Source organism: Pantherophis guttatus, chromosome 2 (genome assembly GCF_059756535.1).
Source record: "Pantherophis guttatus breed Tessera chromosome 2, ASM5975653v1, whole genome shotgun sequence".
Taxonomy (NCBI): Eukaryota; Metazoa; Chordata; class Lepidosauria; order Squamata; family Colubridae; genus Pantherophis; species Pantherophis guttatus.
In genome coordinates, this window is record NC_142064.1 from 46,912,449 (window position 1) to 46,936,886 (window position 24,438).

General features: G+C 36.7%; 1 protein-coding gene across 1 annotated transcript in view; it reads right to left on the reverse strand.

Annotated features, from left to right (window-relative positions):
* LOC117674613 (uncharacterized) overlaps positions 1-24,218 on the reverse strand; it is a 39,597-nt gene extending 15,379 nt beyond the window's left edge. The window contains exons 1-6 of the mRNA XM_034432714.3: positions 22,605-24,218; positions 20,303-20,494; positions 16,819-16,986; positions 15,868-15,969; positions 12,032-12,142; positions 6,271-6,449 (exon numbers count right to left, since the gene is read on the reverse strand). Of these exons, the coding sequence (XP_034288605.2) occupies positions 6,271-6,449; positions 12,032-12,142; positions 15,868-15,969; positions 16,819-16,986; positions 20,303-20,494; positions 22,605-24,084 (2,232 nt within the window). The 5' untranslated portion in view covers positions 24,085-24,218. The remainder of the gene's footprint in view (positions 1-6,270; positions 6,450-12,031; positions 12,143-15,867; positions 15,970-16,818; positions 16,987-20,302; positions 20,495-22,604) is intronic.
* Positions 24,219-24,438: the final 220 nt, after the last annotated feature.

Consider the following 24,438-nt stretch of genomic DNA (forward strand, 5'->3'; position numbering starts at 1 on the left):
GGGATTCTTGATTTTAATATTTCAAAACAGGTATAAATGTTCAGAAAATCTGCTTGAGTTGAGAGAAACTGGGCTTCTGCTTAGCTTTCATGAATAAGCAGAGATGGGCATCTATTCTTAATGCAGACATGGGCATCTATTCTTAATTACAATGATTAAAATATGAATGTACATCATGACATCGAGTGATGTGGTGGCCTAGAGGTGGAGCTCTCGCCTCACAATCAGGAGGCTGTGAGTTCAGTCCTGGGTAGAGGCAGATATTTCTCTCTCTAGGCACACTGAGAATATATCTGCTTTTTTAAAAAAACCCTCCACATTGGTGACAGGAAGGGCATCCGGCAAGTAAACACTCAGCTTCATTCAGTTGCCCCTACTCCACCACACAAGGGATTATGGGGTCGTTAAAAGAGGATGATGATGATGTACATATAACAGGACCCACTCATTTGGGACATAAAATAGTTTCTTCAATACTTGTAATGCTTCTGATACTCAGGGACTTGAAATGAATGGGACCTACTCTCTTTGAGAAAAGAGTGACATTCCAATCTATTATTTCATATATCTGTTTGTTTTCTAAGCCAAACGTTCAAAATGTACATTGTTGTTTCCATCAATAAAGAAAATGAATAATTTCCTAATAAGACAAAGGATAGGAAGGGAGGGAAGGAGGGAGGGAGGGAGAGAGGGAAGGAAGGATCATGGCAACTGGAAACTACATTGTGACTTACACTTCTGTGGATTACAGCCCAGATAGACTCTGAGAAATTAATTAGCAAATCTATTGAAAGGCAGTGGCCATTTCAGAAGCTTTGTAAATGAAATAGATAGTAGGATGCTTGTAAAGAATAGATGTCTCTAAGCCTGTGGCGGATAAAGCTCTTTGTCAGAATGTAATGCAAATGTACATTGTACCTGTTGGAGCAACAGCTTGGACCAAAATCTATTTATAGTTAAGCCTTTTTTTAGGAAAAGCACTTAGCAATGAATATAGAGGCTTGAAGGAAGAAGGGCATGAGTGGAATAATGTGAAAGGATTATACACAATAAAGCAGTATTATCTCCTCTGGTTTCCTCTGAACATAAAAAATAAAAAGGGCTGCATTGGATTGCTAATTTATTCAATACAATTGGGAAATACCACATGAAATAGATTAGAATTGGACAATGTTCTCTGATTTCTTTGTAATTTACCCACCAGATGTTTACATTGACAATTCTCACCAGCAGACATACCATGTTGGGTGGGAATGTTTTATGCTGGATGTAATATAGATATAGAGATATCGATGGTTTTAATACTGGCTTAAAACCTATTTAAATGATTGAAATGCTTTGTCTATGCTTGCCCAATAAAGAATGATTGTCAGCTTTCCAGTCTGACAGATGAATCCCCATTCGGTTAAGCATGAATCAAGTAAACAAACAACAGAATTGCCAAGGGATCCACTTCATTGTCATCTTCTTGAATATTTGGATGCTGATCTAAAAATGATGTGTTTATGTGCATGTGGAAAAGAAATTTAGAGAAACATCTAGAACAACGCCCCCCAACCTTTTGGACACCAGAGACTGGTTCTGTGAAGAGGGGTTTTTACATGGACCAGAGGGGGCGTAGTTTCACATATTGCCTGTATCCCGTGGATGGGGCTTTGCTTGTTTGTGCGGCCCGGTTTCTGGCATGGCGGGGCCTGGTGCCAGTCCATGGACCAGGGATTGGAGATCCCTGATCTAGAAGCCTGCTAAATTATGAACAGCTCAAAAGACTGAAACAAGATTATATATGTATTGAAGTGATATATAAGCAAGAAAAATCAGATGCCCAGATAAAAGATAGCAGTGAGCAGTAATGGAATCTCCTTCGGTGATCTTTGAGAAATCATGGAAGACCGTCATGGTGCCAGAGGATTGTAGAAAGGCAAATGCTGTTGCTATCTTTAAAAAAGGGAGGGGGGTTGTAACTACAGTCTGTCTGCTTGATGCAGATATTTGCCTTAATTTTGAAACAGAAGATCAAGCAGTAAATCAGTGAGCATTCAAAAAAGTCTGCAATGCTTGGAAGGGGCCAGAGTAGGTTTATCAAGAAAAAAAAAAATCATACGAAATCAATCTGATCTTCCTTTTTTTTTTTATAGAGTGAGTGAGTGTAGTTGAATGTGGATGTAGCATGCCTTGACTTCACCAAAGTAGAGAAAAATGGCAAAATAGAAGGTGGATGATATTATTGTTATTTAGCTGATCAATCATATCTAACGAGAATTGCTGGGAGATAAGCAATACTTAATTCTGCAAATATTGTTTCCAATTTAAAGATCTTAATTTTGAACCAAAAAGAAACAAGAAGTCCTGCTGTACATTTTCAGAATGTTGATTTACTAGCTCCCACTTTCATCAATCTTCTATTATCTGGTTTTGACAGTATATATACAGGTAGTCCTCGACTTTCAACAGTTCATTCAGTGATTGTTCAAAGTTACAGTGGCACTGAAAAAAGTAACCTAACTCTTATGACCATCATAGCATACCCATGGTCATGTGATTTACATTTGGATGCTTTACAACTGGCTCATATTTATATTATTTAACCAATTCCAATGTCCTGGGGTCATTCGTGACCTTCTGACAAGCCAGATTCACTTAAGCATGATGTTGCTAAGTTAACAATTGCAACAAATGTGGCAAGAAAAGTCGTAAAATCGGACAAAACTCACTTAATTTCTCACTTAGCAACATAGATGTTGGGCTCAAATGGAGTCGTAAGTCGAGGACTACCTGTATTTTGTTTCCAGTGCTTTGAGAAATATTTCTGATCAAAGTTCTCCACCTGCTGGACATTGTTTGTAACTAACATGGTATCTTTAAGAAAGCACTGTACTGTAAAATAAGGATACATTGCTGAAAGTAAAGTAAAGTGCCCTCTAGCTGTGCTGTACCAGAACTCCATATTTACTAGTTTAACCATAGTTTAGATACGATTCTTTTAAAAATCAGATTTTATGGTTTGAAATTTGGCATAAATCAGATAAGTAGACAATCTGATATTAAAATGGAAACAGGCCTTTTCTCCTTGAGCCACCAAATTGAAGTTCAAAAAAGTATAGGAACAGGACATGTTGGCTTGATTTCCATAATTATCATTCATATCACTGTAATAGAAGATACAGAATTCTGTCTGAGTGGGTAAAATGTAATCCTTTTAATCTTATTGGAATATCATTATCAAGTAAATGCAAGACCTAGTTTCTTTATACATTATTCATAATGAAAAGAAAAACCCCTGAATGATGGAATACTTCACTCAATAGTTGTAACTGTGAAAAGGATCTTAGAGTCCTAGTGAGCAATCATTTAAATATGAGCCAGCAGGGTGCTGCAGCTGCCAAAAAAGTTCTAGGCTGCATAAACAGAGGGATAGAATTAAGATCACGTGAAATGTTACTACCACTTTATAATGCCTTGGTAAGGCCACACTTGGAATACTGCATCCAGTTTTGGTCTCCACAATGTAAGAAAGATGATCTAGAAAGAGTGCAGAGAAGAGGAACAAAGATGATTAGGGGACTGGAGCTAAAACATATAAAGAACTGTTGCTGGAATTGGGTATGTCTAATTTGATGAAAAGGTGAACTGGGGTGACATGATAGCAGTGTTCCAATATCTTAGGGGCTGCCACAAAGAAGAGGGAGTCAAGCTATTCTCCAAAGCACCTGAGGGCAGGACAAGCAATGGGTGGAAACTAATCAAGGAGAGAAGCAACCTAGAACTAAGGAGAAATTTCCTGACAGTTAGAACAATTAATAAGTGGAACACCTTGCCTCCAGAAGTTATAAATGCTCCAACACTGGCAATTTTTAAGAAGATTGGATAACCATTTGTCTGAAATGGTATAGGGTTTCCTGCCTAAGCAGGGGGTTGGACTAGAAGACCTCCAAGGTCCCTTCCAATTCTGCTATTCTATTCTAAATGTGAAAGATCTAACAGTGAAAAAGATACATAATCATTTATACATTTGGAACAAATTCTGACTCACTTTTGATATTCTGAATTCCAAGTAATAATTTAAGGTTATAAAGCCATGGAAACTGTAGGCTAAAATTAAGGATGAGATATTGAAGAAGATAACACATATAGATATATCCTGGATGTAATTATGATGTTATACTTTACTGTAATTTATTTCTTTGTTTACTATGAAGCCTCTTCCGTGAGATCACCACTGAAATGGGTGGTTTTAATGGCTCCAAGACTCGGTCAGAAATAAGAGTTTCCATCATGGTAGGATCATAGGAATGCTATAGCAAATTGCAAGAGGTATAAAGTTTTGTTATTGTTATGGGTGATTGGGACATAAACCGCACAGATATACAGGAACACTGAAATTACAGGGATATTTGAAAATCATAAATCCTGTAAGAATTTTAAAAATAGGTAAGGTTGCAAAGGAAGATGGTGAAACTGGAGAAGCCATAAACTATGGTAATAAATGATTATAGTGGTTGGGAAATTTGTGTGTGAAAGTGTGTGTTAAGGCAGTATTTGTGCTTGACAAGTGGACATATGAAAAGAGAAAAATTAAGAAGAGTGAAAAAATCATGCAAAGGTTAGTTTGTTACGTATACCTGGAAAGATGTTGGCAACATCAGAAAAATCTGAGAAATAAAATGCACAAAATTTGGGAAGTGCAGTGAAACTCTGTTCTGGGCTGTGAATGTACAGGCCAGATTTTTGCTTTTCGACAAATCAGAGAGGAAGGTATGAATGTATGGAAAAAATGTGTTATCTGTTAATTTAAAAAAAGTATATGATTCCAGAATGGTATGTATGAATGTGGTACTGAAGTTTTCTTGCTAAATGGAATAAAAGTAATATATGATGGAAGTGAAGCATCCACAACATAAATAGAATGTTTACCAGATAGCTAAAAATAACATTGAGATCTGTGATGATCCTTTGGTTGTTTAATGATTTTACAGATAAATGTATAAGTAGTACTTCTGGTATACAGATGATGCCACATGGTTGGCTGATAGCCTAAAATATTTGCAGCAAATATTATAGAGACTGTTCGTTGCAATAAAAATAATGCATCTGAAAATGAATGTATCAAAAGTTCAAGTTATAAATTGAAAACTATTAGAGCAAGTAGAGTGCCACGGGAATTTTACTAGTTCCCCTATAGTTGATTTGTTAAGAGAGCATAACCAGAAAAGTGTGTCTCTGCTTCTGTGGCTTTTGATATTATTAACTAGGATATGAAGAAAGAATAAATAAGGCGAGAGGAATGGAATGAGGAGAAAGTCAGGATTGGATGGAGTTCATGAGATACACAGAAATAAAAAGATGAGATTTTAAAAATGAAAGGCAATATATGAACTAGTGTATGGACCCAGTGAAAATTATTTACCAAGACAGAAAGTTATGGAGAGGTATAGCTAATAATGTTGGTGTAAACTAGATTTTAACTAGAGTTTCTCAATTTCTTTTGTTAACTCTTAGTTTTTTCCTGTACTTTGCAAACATCTCAAAATGGAATAGTATAATTCATATACTGTATATCTATACTGTATGTGTAAGAAAAAAAAATCTTTTTAACTTGTATCCTGGAATCAATTTGCATGTATATTCAAGCTAATCTGAATTATTAAGTTTGTAACATTGTGCTTGCTGTTGAGTGCAACAATAATAAAAGAACAAAACAGATTTGGTTTAACATTCGTTCTATTAAACCAAAACAGCAGGTAGGCATATTAAAATTCTCAGTTGTCTGTGGTAGGTTAATTCATTTAATAAGCAACCTATACTTTTAAGTAAATCTTTAATAAATATATGTATCTCAAGCGTATCTCAAAAGAAATATAAGAAATTGCTTAACACTGGTCTTTGATCTAACATAGTATTATCTACTCTTAAGATAGTTTTTTAAATATATTAGCGTTTCCCCCCCCAATACTTTTGAAGTTGGGTATGATAGATAATGAAAGTGAAGCATCATGCACTCAAGATAATCTCATTTTGTACCAAAACACAATATATAATTTAATGTCTAATATGGGAAGTTTCTGTACATGTGAACACCGAATGCATGCTAAAATTTCATCTGTATTAACTACATCTTTAGGAGTACCTGTTCAAAAAACAAAACCTTTATGCTTTGTATGCAGTGTCTTACATATTCCAAGGTTCTATTTGATACAATTATCAATGTAGTTCTATATTAAATCTCACGAAACCCTAGCATTATAGATAATAATTTTGCACTTGTCTTACCTTTTTGTGTTTGTAATAATACAGGGAGCCATCATGCTTTAATACAAACCACCTCTTTCTCCAGCCCTTCAGGATACCAGAGTGAGTCTGTTTGTGGAGGTATCCTCGACATGTTGGACGAGGGATGTTGGGGCAACGGCTGATATCAGAACCCACCAATAAGTTCAAGATATCAGGACCTGGAATATAATAGCAAATTAAAAAATCAGGTTCTTCTATTGCACATAAATAATTACTTACGACTAGCACATATGTGTGAGGGGAACCTTTACCTTTTTAATTACTTTACTTACGAAGTAATTAAAACAGAAAATGTTTTATCCTAGTTTAGTATACTAAAGCTTTACTCTAAAGTTCTAAATGTTGAGAAAATATCTTGTCAAAACAGACTTAGTGAATTCTATTCCTATAAAAGCTTCAATTGCTTTTAAAAAAATCTGACATTTATAAAAAATTTGGCGACTATCAACTTTACTGATGCTGATTTATTATGTACAGCAAGACACTATTCACTGAAAATGTATCGAGAACTACGCAATATGAAACAAACAAACTTAGCTAGTGATACGGACAGCATTTTCTATAATAAGGCTGTTTCTGATAATGGGACTGTTACTAGAAAACATCGTTTTTCTCTGTTATTGTCCTTCAAACTTTTTAATGCCATTGCTGCATTATTTATATTAATGTTTCCTATAGATCCAACCTAAATACAGTGTGTCAAAACATTTCTCTGGCTTGCAATGATTCTGCAGGGTTCTTCCCCGATGATGGCTGCAACCTTGAACTTGGGGTAATAGAAATTATGATAGGGTGATACCCCTCCTCCTTTTGATTTATGCTATCTGTTATATTCTCTAAGTGCCTTATTTGACTTGGTATCTCTAATCAATTTATTTAGAAGGTCAGAAAAGAGAAAAATGGAATGTATTGGCATGAATATGAATGGCATGTTTAGTTAAAGACTGGCTTCAGTTAGGAAAAGATGTTTGGTTGGTAATGGAGCTAATAACGATTATTGCAAACAAAAATATTTGCTTTTATAGTCAATTATTTATATGGGACATTATTTTGCTGGGCTTGTCCAACAGCATCTGACAGAAAGTAAAAGTGAAAAATATTTTAATAGCGGGTCGAGCACTTAAAGGGGTCCTTAACAAAATGAGTTACTATGACTGAAGTCTCTTTCCTCAAATATTGAAGAAGCTTCATCTCTATAGGGCTGTTTTGAGGGGTTTTTCATGTTGTTTCCTAAATGTTCCCTCACAGTTCCTGCATTGTCTCACTGTCTCGCTGCCTGGAGGCCGTGTGGGTCTGGATGGGGAGAAATAGGCTCAGACTCAACCCTTCCAAGACCGAGTGGCTGTAGCTTCTGGCGTCCCGATATAGTCAGCTGGTGCCATCGCTGACTATTGGGGGTGAACCTCTGCCCCCCACAGAGAGGGCTCGCAATCTGGGTGTCCTCCTGGATGCACGGCTGTCTTTAGAAGAGCATATGACGTGGCCAGGGGGGCTTTTTATCAGGTTCGCCTGATTCGCCAGTTGCAGGTCTTTCTGGACCGGGACGCCTTGCGCACGGTCACTCATGCCCTTGTCACCTCCCGGCTGGACTATTGTAATGCTCTCTACATGGGGCTCTCCTTGAAGAGCACTCGGAGGCTCCAGCTGGTCCAGAATGCGGCCGCGCGGGTGGTTATGGGCGCAACCCATTGTGCCCATGTGACACCCCTCCTGCGCGAGCTGCACTGGCTCCCAGTGGTCTTCTGGGTGCGATTTAAGGTGTTGGTTACCACCTTTAAAGCGCTCCATGGCATAGGACCCGGGTACCTTCGAGACCAACTTCTGCCACCAATAGCCTCCCACTGGCCAGTCCGCTCCCACAGAGAGGGTCTCCTCAGAGTGCCATCAGCCAAGTTATGTCGGCTGGCGACACCCAGGGGGAGGGGCTTCTCTGTGGGAGCCCCTGCCCTGTAGAATGAACTGCCCCCGGAAATGCGTAAGATCTCCGACCTCCGTGTATTTCGCTGTGCCCTCAAGACCCTGCTGTTCCGCCAGGCCGGGCTATCAATGTAATGATTTTTAAATTGGGTGTTTTAAATTTTTGTGGTTTTAAATCTGAGCCGATATTATTTAATAATTTTAATTATTTTTAACTGATGTCTGTCTTTGTGCTTTTAATAGGCTGTACACCACCCTGAGTCCTTCGGGAGAAGGGCGGTATAGAAATAAAATTATTAATTAATTAATTAATTAATTTATTGTGCCAGCATTCTTAGCAGAAGAATTATCTATACGAGTACAGGTGTGTGCTGACAACCTTGGAAAAGTCTTCAAACTCATCATGCTGAGCCTTCCAGAAGATCCAGCTGTTGGATGTGTAAGCAAGCTGCTTCAGTGCTTCACACATTTTATAAACCTACCTCCCCCAAATATTTTACATATCGTAATAGATATTTTTAATGCAAAAAAAATTAAAAAATGACAATTACTGTACATGTTTGAATATTTCTAAGATCTCCTCTAAGCATCTCTAAATATACTTTGAGTGTCTGTGACTGTCATGTGGAAATTATTCTTTGAAACACAATCCTGCCATGTCTGCAGTACTGTATGTATGTGTATGGGTTTGACCAAAATAGCATTGTGCTGTCAAAATTCACACGCAGAACTTCCAATCAAATGTGCTTTTGTTATTCCAATAAGAGGAGTAGGAACCTGAAGTCATCCTTGACAGAATCTCATAAAAAAAGAAAGATTTTTGAATAGCAGTACCCAAGAATAGTTTGACTTTTAAATATATATCCTAAAAGAAATTACATATTAATATGAATGTTACTGTGCTTTGGCTGGTAGAAAAGAGCTCGTATCATTCACATTCGGGGAATAAGAGCAGCGTATTCTCAAACTTCCTCTTAATAATTAGAAAAGGAATTCTAGTTTTTCTAAAGAAGAGTGTGAATTCCATCTCCACAATTAAAAATTTGATATATACTAAAATAAATTTGTCAGTATCTTAATAACTTGTATTTGTTAAACATTTTTATCTCTGTCAAAACAGTGCTACTGAGAAATTAAAATCCCTTGGGTATAATTATCCCTCATCCAAGAATAGTTTGAATTTTAAATATATATCTCCTAAAAGAAATTTCATATTAATATGAATGTTATTGTGCTTCTACTGGTGGCAAAAACCCCCTTTTTTCTTACTATCAGAAAAAATTTCTTTGTTGGCTGAATTTTCCTCCAGAGAAAATAGGAGATTGATGTCTCGGACACTCTTCTCAAATCTCATCTATCTGAATCCTAAATGTGCTCTTTCTGTCTGACATTTGGCCTAGATATAAGTGATTCTGTAGGAAGGTAAAAATAGTAATTGCTGGCACATACAGAAAAATAATTTGTTAAAAAAATCTAATTCACATTTTCCTCTTGGATCATTACTACTATCACATCAGTTACCATGTGTCTAAATCTGTCCTAATTGTCAAAGTCAGTTTTTTTTAGTGCACCAGAATGGTATTATTCAAAAATAATTTTGTCCTCTCAAGAGTTTTATAGATATGAGATATTTTGTTGTTGTTGTTGTTAGTTACAAAGTCGTGTCCGACCCATCACAACCCCATGGACAACATTCCTTCAGGCCTTCCTGTCCTCTACCATCCTCTAGAGTCCATTTAAGCTCACACCTTCTGCTTCAGTGACTCCATCCAGCCACCTCATTCTCTGTTGTCCCCCTCTCTTTTGCCCTCAATCTTTCCCAGCATTAGGCTCTTCTCCAGTGAGTCCTTCCTTCCTTCTCATTAGGTGGCCAAAGTATTATATGAGATATATTTATGGTAATTTCAACTTCCCTGACAATAGAAATGGCAGCTGATGTTTTCTAAACTCTTTTTGATATGTTCCTTGCCTGTTGTAATTTTTTTGGGGGGGAAATCTCAAAAAAGGAAAAGTTAATGAACTGTAAAGTTAAAATTACTTGTGTTTAAATACTTAAGGTAATGGCACACACACACACACACACACACACACATATATTTCTTCAACTGGGTTTTAAACTTAGCTTTTGTTAGTCTCTGCTAACATCGTCAGAGTGTAAAAACTACCATTGAAGAGATATTTGCCTTTATACATCATCAATCAATTTGGCCATTTCGTGCGTGATAGGCCCATCCACCCACCTCCCACCTATAATTAGTTCTGTTGTTTTTACTTCAGACATGTTAATCGATAGAGTTTCAGCTCCTGTTGCTTCCTCCCCTATCGCAAATTGCTTGGGCTCCCCATCCCCAGAGAATGATGCTGAACTGTCAGATATTGCTTTGACAGCATTCTTTCTGGCTCCTTCCCACACACCACTACTCCTCTGCCTCACAGGCACATTTGATATATCAACCAAATTTGTTTGTTGCCCGTGATCTTGTAATTGGTCCAGCCCGCTCCCCGCTCCCCATGTCTATTATGGCTTGAAGCTGCTCTGCCGGGCCCTTATGTATCTTACTTACGAAGAAGTAAGAAAATAGATAATATACCTTTACAGGGAGGATACATAAGATATGGGTGTGGCCTACTGATGAAAGCAAATGAGCTGGAAATAGATCTATATAGGTCTCCCACCTAGCAGGAAGAGCTTGCTAGCTGCTAGAAAAGAAAAAAGCCCAGAATCGACAGGGAGTTAGTTGTCTACTATTTTAGACAAATTGACTGTCCAATTTCTTCTTAAAAATCTCTAGTGATGGAGCACCCACACCTTCTGAAGGCAAACTGTTCTACCGATTGATTGTTCTCACTGTCAGGAAATTTCTCCTTAATTCTAGGTTGGAACTTTCCTTGACAAGTTTCCATCCATTATTTCTTATCTTAGTATACTGCTCCATGTTGTGAGAAAGAACCATTTGTGACTAAAGAAACCATATTTTGGAAAACATAGAACTCATCCACAAATAGGAAGTTTCTAGAAAGTATGTGAATGGAGAATGTAGATAGGACAAAAATCTTAGAGAAGTGGCGAACCAAAAATGACCCAATAGGACCTTATCCACTATTGTAAGGAAGATAGTTTGAAGGTAGAGAATTGAAAGACTCATGAATACAAATTCTTCATGGCATTTTATTGAGAATAAAAAAGGCTGAAGAAAATAATTTGTGTTGAATTGAAGGAAGCTGAATATATTAGATACTATGAGTCATACTGCACATAGTAAGAAAATCAGGGACTTAATATTTACTGTACTTCGATGTTGCAGAAAAGATGCTTGCCCAATATTTATTATTAATGCTGATATTTGTGGTCGAGTTAGATGCCCCTCATTTTTTTCTATTTTTGCAAACTGTGCATTTTTTCCCATTGCTGAGAAGATTATGCCCTCAATTTGAATAAGCACAGTCAGAGCTAAACCAGAGACTTTTTGTATTGATTGTGATCCCTTCACTGGGTGAGTAACACAGCCTGAAAAACCAACCCATCATTTTACCCCTTGATTTGACTTTTTATTTCAACTTTATGCTATCAAAACAGTGTTCATTAGAATATGTCTTAAACTTTTAAAAAATTTTCAGGATTGTGGTCTCCTGAAATATGAGATGAAAGTTTTAATGATGGTAATGCAAGAGTTTTTAAAAAAGATGTATGAAATTTTGTAACTCTGTGCTGCAGCTATTATTTCTGGTTAAATTTGCATAAACCCAACGTCTTTTATCATTGTGGGTGTCCACACCATTTACAAATCATCCGTTAAAAGTTCATATTTTTGAGCAGACTTACCCTTTTTTGCTAGGTTTGCTGCCTCTGAATGAGGCATGCTGGTGACATCTGTGCCATTGACAGCCATCACTATGTCTCCAATCTGCAGGCCTGCTTCTTCTGCTGTACTATCTGCCACAGAATGGAAAAAAATGCTCAGCATTTAGCAATATTCGTATAATACTGTATCAATACAAAGGAGACAGCCTCATTCCCATTACATCCACCATTGCAATTCACTTCTCAAGAAGTTGGAAAAGTCATTCCTAAGATTTTCCCTTGTTTTGTATAGGCAATCCAAGTTGAACTTGTCTAGTATTGGGGTCATGCAGACTGCTGTCTGTTGTTCTCTGCTTGAGGTTGATTAAAATGAAAGGGAGGAAGGGGATTTATATGCTCTCCCCCTCTTTTATTAGGTCAGACTCACAGTCTAACCTGAACAGAATTCACTTGATTTTTAAGTGCATGAGATCATTACACAACGACATCATGGATTATCTGAAAAAGCTAGAATATGAACAATGAACCTTGGCTCCATAGTACAATCCTGGTTTCATATTGTGACATAAAAAAAGAATTATTGCAGAGGCAATGGTCGAAGAAAAAGAGCAATAGAGAAAGGATTATTTTTTCTTCGGGGTACTTCTTGAATTTCCCTAGGTTATCACTCCTTACCATACTCTAACATTCAACCCATGGCAAAGTACAAAGCAAAGCAGAGATCCCTCTGAATCTCACAGACATACTTAAAAGACAATGTGATCTGTGGCAGGTTGCTTGGTTAGGAAATGTGCCCATTGCCCAGAAATACCAGGTGAACTGAATTAACAAAAAGCACCTGGTGATTCTGCTTTTTTTTTTTTTTTTTGCTTTTACCTTGATGTGAAATCAAACACAAAATGTTGAGGATTGGAAGGTGAAGCTCTGAGTGCATGTTTTTATGATTTCCCTTAATGGAAGGAGCTGGACAGCTCATTGGAGAACAAATACAGTTAGCCCTCAACTTACAACCATTAGTTGAGTGACTGTTCAAAGTTACAGTGGCACTGAAAAAAGTGACTTATGACCCCTTTTCCAACAATCGTAGCAGCATCCCTATGGTCATGTGATCAAAATGGCAACTGGCAGATATTTATGATGGTTGCAGTTTCCCAGGGACATGTGATCATCTTTTATGACCTTCTGACCAGCTAAATCAATGGGGAAGCCAAATTCACTTAATAACCATGACTTAATAACTTAACAACTGCAGTGATTCACTTAACAATATTGGCAAGAAAGGTCATAAAAATGGGCAAAAGTCATTTAACAATTGTCTTGCTTAGCAATGGAAATTTTGGGTTCAATTATGCTCATACATTGAGGACTACTTGTAGTTGTAGGAAAACAAGATTGCATTTCTGAGACCAGAGGAACCTGATGGTTCTATGGAAGTGTTCAGATATTTCTTCAGGAGCTCAAGGCAGCATATATAGCTCCAAGTATTCCCTATAATAAATTGGACTAAGAAGACAGTAATACAATTGTTGTCCCTACAGTAACATTGCTATTAGATAAACTGGGCTAAGACTGATTGACACAAAATCACCTAGTGAGCTTCAGTGACTGAGAATGCAATTGAATCTGGGTTTCCCTAGTCTTAATCTAACACCTTAACCACTTTGCATTCCCACAGACGTTAGATGCTAAACAAATGTTAGAAGAATTGAGAGCTTGAAAATAATTGTTATGGATAAGCAATGGTTGGTGGGATTTCCAAGCATATAAAAATATGTCTGATCCAGAAGTATTAAATTATCCTCTGGATTATTATCAGTAGCTTAAATATGCATGTACATTATGTCTGTGGTACAGATGGATGTAGCCTGCTTTTATGTGAAGACATGCTAGGGACAGAAGGAAATGTAGAAAATATGTTCACTTCAGGTCTGTCAATTCACTATGATATGAATTATTCCTCAGTGTTTCTCAGAATAATGTTCTTCCTTTGTTTTGCTTGGCAGCATACAATTACATGTCATACGGTAGTATTCTGAAGTATTTTCTTCTAGAAAACACAAATACAGAGGTCCTTAATTAATATAAGTAATCTAAATTTTCTTGTACCCCATGCCTTAGAAAGTGCATCTGAACAGTGTAAAGCTCTTTTCTGAAGGAGTGGAAGAAAAAATCAGAAGCTAGTAGAGAAATGACAGGCGCAGGAGTTCTGGGAGCTTGTGCTCTTTTCATAAAATCTCATCAAATAATATATCTTAAATTATGTCAGATTATGGCTCATCAAATAATATATCTTGCATTTGACTGATACATCCAAAAATTTGACATTACATTTCCAAAGCCATTTCAATATTTTTGAAGGTTTTTTTGGGGGGTAACTTTTATTATTATCACCATCTCCATTTACTGCAGTTTCGAGAAAAGAAGTCATTTTGATGGACCTGGCTCATGGTTTATTCATTCCTGCCATTTAGAAAATTTTAAAAATGCCAAAAAGGAATTTCAAAGAAAGCATGTTATACTTCTGAATTTTTCTGGGTTTTACTTGTGAATGTCTTTTGAAACTGCTTCTCAACCCATAAAACTTGTATAATCCACAGAAAATTCTTCACACAACAGATCTGAGGTGCATCTGTGGATAATGAAAGGTAAATAAATACCAACAGTGCAGTCAGGAACTGGATCTCAACCAGTTTCCATCAAAGATACAGTATCCTACAGAATTGTAGGCGTAATGCTAAAACAAGAATAAGATACCTGGTCTACAACTTATGCAGAACCAGCTCAAACATTTGGAAAGTAGTAGATTGCTTCTCTATGCTGTAAAGCAGATGTGTCAAACTTGTGTTGTCATGTTGTCACGTGACGTATTGTGACTTTTCCTCCCTTCGCTAAAATGGGAATGGGCGTGGCCAGTGAGTGATGTATCCAGGCTGCAGGCCGCGAGTTTCACACCCCTGCTGTAAAGCATGAAACTCCAGCATGGTGTCTTTTCTTCATGTATAGCGATTACAAATATCTATTATCAACAAATAAAACTGAATTTAAGTGAATTTCTAGAAGCAATGATTTCTGCAAGGATAATGTCCACACTTCATATAAATGCAAATAAGTGTAACTAGTGGCCTGAAATTAGCGTTGGTGGACAAGCTATTCAGGTTCTACTTTCAGTTAAGCCTGAAATGTATGTTTTTAAATTCATGTGATGAAGGAAAAGAGAAGAAAGAGTAGGTGGCTCTGAATTTGATACTCCCAATATCAAATATTTTCTAAAGAGAGACATGTCAGGGTGACAGGTATTCAACTAATCATTTGTTCTGTCAAACTGAATTATCACAAGAAGAGGTCAGATGTTTAAAAAAAACATCTTATTCAAAAAAAGAGACAGGCAAAACTACAAGCAATCCACTTTTTTCCCTAACTGCCAAGGCACACTGACCTTTTTTTGTCATTATCATCATATTTTTTTAGCAGAGTATAAAGCAAAGCAGAGGGGAAGTAATTGCCTCAGGCAACAGCTGACCCTTTTAGTTTGATTAAATGAAAGTCAGAATCAAGGAAGATTCTTCATCCAAAAGTCAGTGGCAAAAGAGAAGAAAACTGCTCCCATAAGGATTTTTATTATTATTATTACAATGGTAGGTCTATTTGCAAGAGTAACAGCAGGATTTTCTTCCATATTATAGAAATCCGATAGAATTCTAAAAAATATGCTTCATTGTAATTGCAATAAAAAGAAATCAGAATTGTTGAAATACCTGCTATCTCTTTGCTGGCTATTTTAAACACCATAACATTTCGAAACTCCTTTGAATCTTTTCATGAAGGAAGGGAGCTTTGGGGATGATCATGTCACTTACTGAAATCCACTTTGGTCACCAAGATGGGTTTTGAGAACTGGATTTGGAATCCCCAAGGATAGTCACCCGTTCCTTTAGGAATCCTCACAGTTCGTTCCCGAACTAAACAGAACAAAGAAAACAAAAGGGAAATAAAATGCCCATGTTCATATTTTTATTGGGCATTTATTGGGCATAAAGACTTTTAACTATACAGTTTGGGACAAACACCCTCTGAATGGTATGGGAGTAGGAATGGATTTCCAGAGAAAAAAAATGCAGACTACAGGAACCATTAGCACTACTAGGGTGATACTGAGGACACAGATAAACCTCCAGGTGCTTCAATGACTCCCTAAAAGGATGCAAATGACCAGCTGTCTGCAAGGAATATAAACCCTTCCATTCCCCACCATCCTGTCAGAGCTGAAGAAGTTTCTTGGATGAGAAGCTTCAAAGAAAAACAAGAAAGTCCAGTTGCCTCCTGAAAAAGCACCTTTGGGACATTCTTATGAGACACACAGTGTACCCAATAGGTTTCAGAATGGTAACTGTGATTTCATTGAAATACTTAACCTTGTTAGGTACATTTAGGTACATTGTTCAAGTAAATGAGTGGTTATACATATGGACTCCACAGCAATGTCTGGAATGGTTATAACAATAGTCAAGATGATAGCCCTCACCTTTACTTGGTTTTTTTTCATTGCATTTTGTGTAAAAAGAGTGGAGTTTGATAGTGCAGTCCTGGCTACCATCTTGATTTTTTAAATCCTTTCCTACCTTTCACAGATCCCCTTCATATCGCATCCCTGAATATCCTTTTATATCCCTCCTGACACAGTGAGATTTCTTCAATCAATCTATCAACTGTTGTTTTTATAAGCAATAGTATCTTGCAATTGATAATGACAAAAATGTCTAATTTGCTTTCTCTGAAAGCATTATCATATCATGCTTCTTTAAACTTACCAGTGACTGGCCTTTTGCTAAGACATCTGATATTATTGTCTGCATTAGCATCATCCCCTTGGAACACCCATGAAGCTGAGTGGAACATTTCTGTGTAGAATCCTCGCTCTTCACTTTCCCTCACTCTGTGAGGTCCCAGATCCAAGGGACAACCATCTTCTGAATTCACTGGAAAGAGACAAGAATTGGGAAAAGGCAGATTTGGAAAGATCAGATGTTTTTGTTGGTGGCATCAAGAAAGTGACGAAGTTATTAAAAGCAAAAAAGATGAAGAGAAATTAGAATCTACTAGTAAAAAAATGCTTAAAAACAAAAAGGCTCCTCCACCTCCATTTATGTCTTGGTCATGATTTTTCTGCTCATTATTATAAATAAATTGAGTATTTAAATGGCTTGTTCTTTATATCTCTATAAAGTTACATCTTAGTTTTGTTTATTTATTTATATTATTTATTTACAAGACTTATATGGACAGAACTATCTCATACGACGAATGCTAGGTGGCTCACAACAAACCATAAAACATGGTGAAAAACAAAGGTACCAGTCCCCTAGACACCAGACCAAACATTGTTGCAACTCAGCCTTCATCCTGTTGCTATACCATCTTCTTTTATTTCTTTATTACTTCATAAGCTATATTAAATATTTTATTACCTGTATTAAATATTTAAAGTAAAGTAAAGTAAGTAAGTAAAGTAATGTAAGCTGCCTTGAGGACTAGATGATTCTGATCACCCTTTGGGCTAGGTCAGTGCTTCCATGTTTAGAAATGATATGTGACCCTGATTAGGGGCTCAAAGTGGGCTTTCAGGAAGAGAGGTCTCAGGAGTGTCCCAATGCTGAACATCTGCATTCTATCAATTGGAGAGAGAGGAGTAAAAAGTTTTGCTTTGATAATTCAGCTTCTCTCCCCTAATTAAACCTTTGATTTGTAACTCGGATATACCTTAGCTGTTGCTATTGCTTCTGTAGTCCCAGATAAGCAGCCAAAAAGGAGGCTTAGCCAGATTCAAATGAACTTAACAAGCAAGTGCATGCAGTCTGGCTAATAAGAAGGCACATATCATTTCAAGTCATTCATTTAAAATAGCTACATCTGTATCACAAAATAAAGGTTGCTATTTTCTTGATCTCAGAATCTAGGACATATTAAATTTCAGGATCGTATAAAACCACATAAAGTTGATCCCAAACACATTTTCCAAGTTTGTTCCATCCTATTGAATTTTTACCAATTATGTAAGGAATGCTTTTGCTCAGATACCTTCCTATTGCTTAGGAAAGCAGATGAGTTCTGAAGGTTTAGTTTTATGAGCCAAAATTCTGAATGCTTGTTAATGTTAAGAATAGAAACCACCAAGCTGTGGATTTTGTGTGGGAAGCAAAAAGGAGAGTCTAAAATAAATAATATCACAAGTGAGGCTTTTGATATTTGAACATACATTTTAACTTTGATTTTTATATGTAGGTTTAAAAAAACAATTTATCAAAATTACTGCTTTTAGATTACTATTCCTTCCATATTAACCCATTTTCTCTTATATGTTTACAAAGAAATATGAATTTATTTGTCTCAACATCATCACCTTAGAAATGTGTGTGTGTGTGTGTGTGTGTGTGTATATATATATATATGTTTTCTGAGGTTTTCGCGGGTGTTTGTATGTTTTTATATATATATATATATATATATATATATATATATATATATATATATATATATATATATATATATATATATATATATATATATATAATACTGAACCCTGTGTTATTTTCATTACAGATTAATACAATATAAATATCTGATAATTTCCTCTTATTTAGTACAGAATGTTACAGAAAAACAGAAGGGATCCCCCCCCCTTAGATTTTTCTTCCCATTAACTCCCTTCAAATGAGTTATTCAACATTACCATTGCTGGGTCACAGAAAAGAAAATTACAAACAGACTTTCACATAAAAACCCAGGTGACCTTACCTTTCTGTTGTCCTTTTGACCTGAGAAAGTCCATGTGTTATGCATTGATCTTTATCAAAATCCACTGATTTTAAAGCTCAATGAATATTGTTTATAGTTCCACAGTTAAGGAGAAGAGGAGTTTTCAAGGAGCAGCTTAGATCATATGGATGAATGATTCACAGTTAATTCAATCACTCCAGAAAGCATTCATCAACATGGTGTTACATAAGGGATAATGGCATTCATAACACAGCGCTTTCAAGCAACAAGTTATTGTTTATGTCACAGCACCATGTCCATGAGAGTGTATGACTTAGTCAAGTCTAGCCAAGTTTAAGCAACAACTGCAAAAAAATAGAAAGCTTCAGCAATATATTCTTTGGGGGAAATTATGCTTTTCAAAGACAGTTATGAACTTTATATTTTGGCAAAATGAATAAAAATAAAATATCTTACTTATAATACATTTTCAAAACATTATCTTTTTCCTCATTTAGACTATTATAGATAGATATAAAGGGCTGGGAGGATTCTCCCCACACCCTTAATCTATGTTTTTATTTTACTGTTTATTTTATTTTTTCCTAATCTATGACAGAAAACCATTGATTTTTCTGTGATATTAAAATACAGCAAAACTTTAGTAATATTTGCTGTCTTCTCCTTATATCCTTAGCATCAGCTATTTAAAACAGTTTCTTTGTTTTGAAGAGCCAGCTTAAAACCTTCCTAATTAAATTGAAGCACACTAAAGAGCTGGATCGTGTCAAAAGGCACTGGGTTGTTCATGTGTAATTACTAGAGTGTAAAAATATTGTTAGTGTCAGGCCTACAGTTCTCTTCTAACATACAGCTTAGGGATTTCTGTGATGGTTTGTCTAAACTGGTTTGTCTAAACTTTTTTGAATCAAGAAGCATCCTGGGCTCTGAATGATGTGCTAAAGACCCCCCCATAATGAGTCATACATGGGAAGTTGAGAGAGGACTAAAGTTACAATTTATTTCATTAACATTTAACTGTAACTAACATTTTAAAATAGTTTTTATGATTGGTCTTCTATCTTGTATTTATTCATCTCCTCCTTATTCATTTTCCTTTAAAAATTATAACCTAGGAACTGATTTTGGAGGTATCTGGACCTGTAGTGGGTTCCATTTACCTTTGCTACAGGTTTGGAATTGTGCATGTGCGTGCGCTTCGCTCACAGCGCTTCTGCGCATGCACAGGGCATCCGTGATGACGTCCGGGCGGCTCGGTGGAGCCTCCCGCTGCTGCCACTACTGGTTCTCCAGAATCAGGGTGAACCAGTAGAAACCCACCACTGATCTGGAGCCATAGTAAGCTCTTTCATATGGCCCTCATTCTAAACACATTGCTTTATACAATTTTCCCTCTGGACCTGATAAACTTTGAATAAAAAAAATATATTCTGCAATGAGACAACTCCCAAGTGATGAATTTATCTGCAAATCTTTGGCATTTTTTTTTTCATATCATAAAGCAAATGCAGTACTTACTGGATCCTTTGGTGAATCTGCTATTCTTAGAGCTCTTTCTAAATGAAGGGTGCCTTTTGCTGTTTTTGAACCATTTCCTTCGTCTAGCCCAACGGTCTGGTTCTTCTTCCCCTTGAGAACTCTTGTTTGTCCTTGCATCTTTCAGCACTTGGTCCCTTGATAATCCTGTGCTCGTGTCTTTCAGTGATTTAGCTATATTTTGTGGGAGGAAAAAAAGAAACACTCTGTACACCTAACAAGATTTAAAGCCAGATTACCTTTTACAACATTCTACTTTATATAGGTTGCAGATCAGTGGTGAAATCTAAAATTTGTTACTACTGGTTTGTGGGCGTGGCTTGGGGGGGTAATGTGACTGGGTGGGTGTGGCCATTTTTTTTTTTTTTACTTTTAAAACCATTTTTTCTACAACCTCTTCGGTAAAGAGGTTGTAAAAAAATGTTTTCAAAAGGCTCTGACGATCAGGCAACTCAGCTTGGATTGTCAGAGGCATTTAAAAGAAAAAAAGAGTTTTTTTTCTTTTAAATGCCTCTGACGATCCAAGCTGAGTTTTTTAAAAAGCCTCTGTCGATCAGGCAACTCAGCTTGGATCTGCAGAGGCATTTAAAAGAAAAAAAGGGTTTTTTCTTTTAAAAGGCTTTGGAGATCCCAGCTGAGCCAAACGATCATCAGAGGCTTTTTTTTTAACTTTTAAAAGCATTTTTTCGGCCGAAGAGCTTTTAGAAAAAATGCTTTTAAAAATATAAAAAAAGCCTCTGATGATTGTGTGGCTCAGTTGGGAATGGGGGGGAGAGGCAGGGATTTTTGCTACCGGTTCTCCGAACCACCCGCTTCCATCGCTACCGGATCAGGCGATCCGGTCCAAACCGGGAGCATTTCACCCCTGTTGCAGATATGTTAGCTTAATACCAGTTACTGAAAATACAAACTAAAAGAACTAGTTTATAAAAATGGGAAAGTACCATCTTGAATAGAGTTCCAGTCCGCCAAATATATTTTCATCCTAAGTGGAAGTTACAATGGCTCCAATTATTTATATTCCATATATTTTGGAGGTGCACAGCAACACATTTCCAACATTCTTACGTTCTAAATAAAGGCAATTTGTTCTGTCCCCCGTCCTCACACAGACAAATGCAATATCAAACACACCTGCCAATAATTTATTGTATAAACAGACCAGAATTCCTGGCAGATGAGAGTTCTGGCAGCTAACTGTAAAACGCCTGCCCAGTCCAATTAGTACTCCCAAAAAGCAGGAGAGGCCTTATCTGCAGTCCGTTTCCAGAGTGACAAATTATCCACAAGAGTTTAGTCCAAAATATATCTGAACCAAAGTGCAGGATTCATGATGTGACTCTTTAGAGTTTAAACTTTTGTCCGTCACAAAGCCTGCCGAGCAATCACACCCCCTTTTATCCCTTGTGGGGTGTGGCTCAGTGACTCAGCTCAATCCCTGGCCCTCCCATGCCTCTTCCTTTGCTGCGCACGCTTCTCCCTCCGACGCTGCCTGGGATCAAGCCAGGATTCATCATTATCACTCTCTATCAATGGGTACTCCGAAATGCCTTCCTCCTGGCCCATCCCAGGCTATTCCTCCTGGCCTTTGGATGGAACCTGAGGCATTGCCAGAGAAGAGAGTCCTGGAGAGGGAGGCCTTGTCAGTTCCTCCCTTTCACCTTCTGAGTCCTCTTCCTCCATGAGGACAGGCTCGGGAGTCGGAATCACAACACAATTATTTCTTCCACTCTTTCAAAACATAGAACAGAATAGAATGACAAAGTTGGAAGGGACCTCGGAAGTCTTCTAGTCTAACCCCTTGCTCAGGCAGGAAACCCTATACCATTTCAGACAAATAGTTGCCCATCTCTTCTTAAAAACTTCCAGTATTGGAACATTCACAATTTCTGGAGACAAGTCAGAACTGCTTTGTGCATTCATGTGCTGTTTTATTTACATATGAAATAGCACTCAAATTCTGCATAGAAAAATAAAAATATTTTGAATATCATTGCTAATATTCCTAAAGCCAACTTAATTTTGGTAATATATGAATTTGCGGTTAATGTAAAATTTATTTAGATGTACTGAAAATATCACTATAAATTAATAGTTGAGGAAAAATATATAACTCATCACATCAGGAACAATATTGAAAACTGCACAGGTTATGTTTGAAGAGTTTCTATATATGAATCAAAAATCTGATGACCATTTTAAAATCATCATGTCCTGTGTCAGTGTCACCTTTGCCTTTGCAGACATTGCCTTTATTGTTTCAGAGAAAGCTAAAATTACTTGCCTATCTGATCAGCTTGATTTACTGGTGAGAATGTGGCTGAGGTCATGACTACATTCATATCTGCTTCCTTTTCTTCATCTTGTTTTTCAGAGCTGGATTTGAATAACGTCTCTGTCTGAACGTCTGCTAAATCACTTCCAGAATGATGAGAGAGACTTATGTGTTGTTCACTGGACAACATCTCTGGATCATCTGTAAAAGAGTCCCCAGCTAAAAGATGCTCAGTCTGTATAGAATAATCTTGGCAATCGGAATCTTCCGGAATGTTTTCAGACATTTTCTGAATGGCAGTACAATTTTGGAATTCATTAACTTGATTTGATTCTTCAGTATCCAAAAGAGGCAACATAAATACTGTTTCCCTTTTGCTGCTGGGCTCTTTTTTTATTGCCAAGCCAAATGAATTTGCCATAGATTTAATGTCACCTGGAATGATGAGCTTCTGTTCCAATTCTCCAGTTATTACAGTCATGACTGATTTTCTCTGTTTTTTTTTCATTTCTTTAGACTCAAAAATACTTTGCAGAAGATTTTCGTTTGACTGTATTACTGATTCTTGACCCTGAATGTCTTCCACAGAAAGCTTAGCAGAAATGTTATTATTGCCACTTGATAGCTTTTCAGAAAGCAAAGAGTCTTGATTTGCAGTTACTTTGTTTGATAGTTTTTCATGGACTTGAACTTGTTGGTCTTTGCTTCTCAGAACTTTCTCACAAGCAAAACCATCTTTTTCAAAGGTAATATGTTCCTCATCTCCTTTTGGGGTTGTTGGTGTCTCAATGGGTCTATATTTCTCCTTTTGAGCTTGACAAGAATTCATAATAGAATGAAAGTCTTGCCCTGTTTCCTTACTATTCTGTCTGTATTCTAAATAGTTGTCATCCAAAAAAATATTGCTGAATTTGCTTTCTTGTTCCGCATGACACACATTCATATTGTGATCGCATGAAGCAAAAGCGTAACAACGTGAGGATTTAAGATCTGTGACAGTACCAGACAATGCTGTAAAACTTGAATAAGGTTTTGTATAGCTGACACGTCTATTAGTACTCATTTTATAAGTAGTTACTACTTTGAATGGGATGGAAAGGAGTTTTAAAGATAAAGATGGCATGGAATAAAAACCTGAGTCTCTTCTAAGCTGAGGTAATGACAATACATCAATAGAGGGAACTGGAAAAGAATATCTTCTTATGTTTTTTGACTCCTTGGATGAAATTAGCATAGCAGTCCTTGTTTCAAATAAGCTGTTGTTCCTTATTTGTAGCGCATTACTCATCTCTTTATTATATTTTTTTCTAAAATGGATTTCTTGGGAACTGTAATTTTCTTGTGGGGTTTCTGTAGAATAGCTGAATTTGGAAAAAGCCATTTCTTTATAGAAATCTTTTCCCTTTGTGCAGTCCTTCATATTCTCTTGACAGGAAGCATTTTCTTTTTCCCAGTTTAAGGCAATTGAGTATGTTTCTGGTACATCCATTTTATCTTCTTAAGGATCTAATAATCTTAATTGTAATATCTAAGCAGCTTCCACAGAGTCAGCAAATAAAGCTGGAGTAGATGTAAGAATGTACCATTCTGTATTTATGCAACTGAAAAATGTTTCTCTTGAAAGTCAAAATTTGATCCAAAATTTGAATGGCAAGACACTTTAATGATTAAAAATGTGAAACACAATATTTTCGTAGTTTCAAAATTACGTGAAATGTGACACCAAGCATATTTACTTCGTCATTAGGCTCAGAATTAACTAATAAGTCCTTTCTACCAATATATTTTCCTTCCTACCAACCCTTATTTTCATTGATGGACCTGCAATTTGGATTGTGTATTT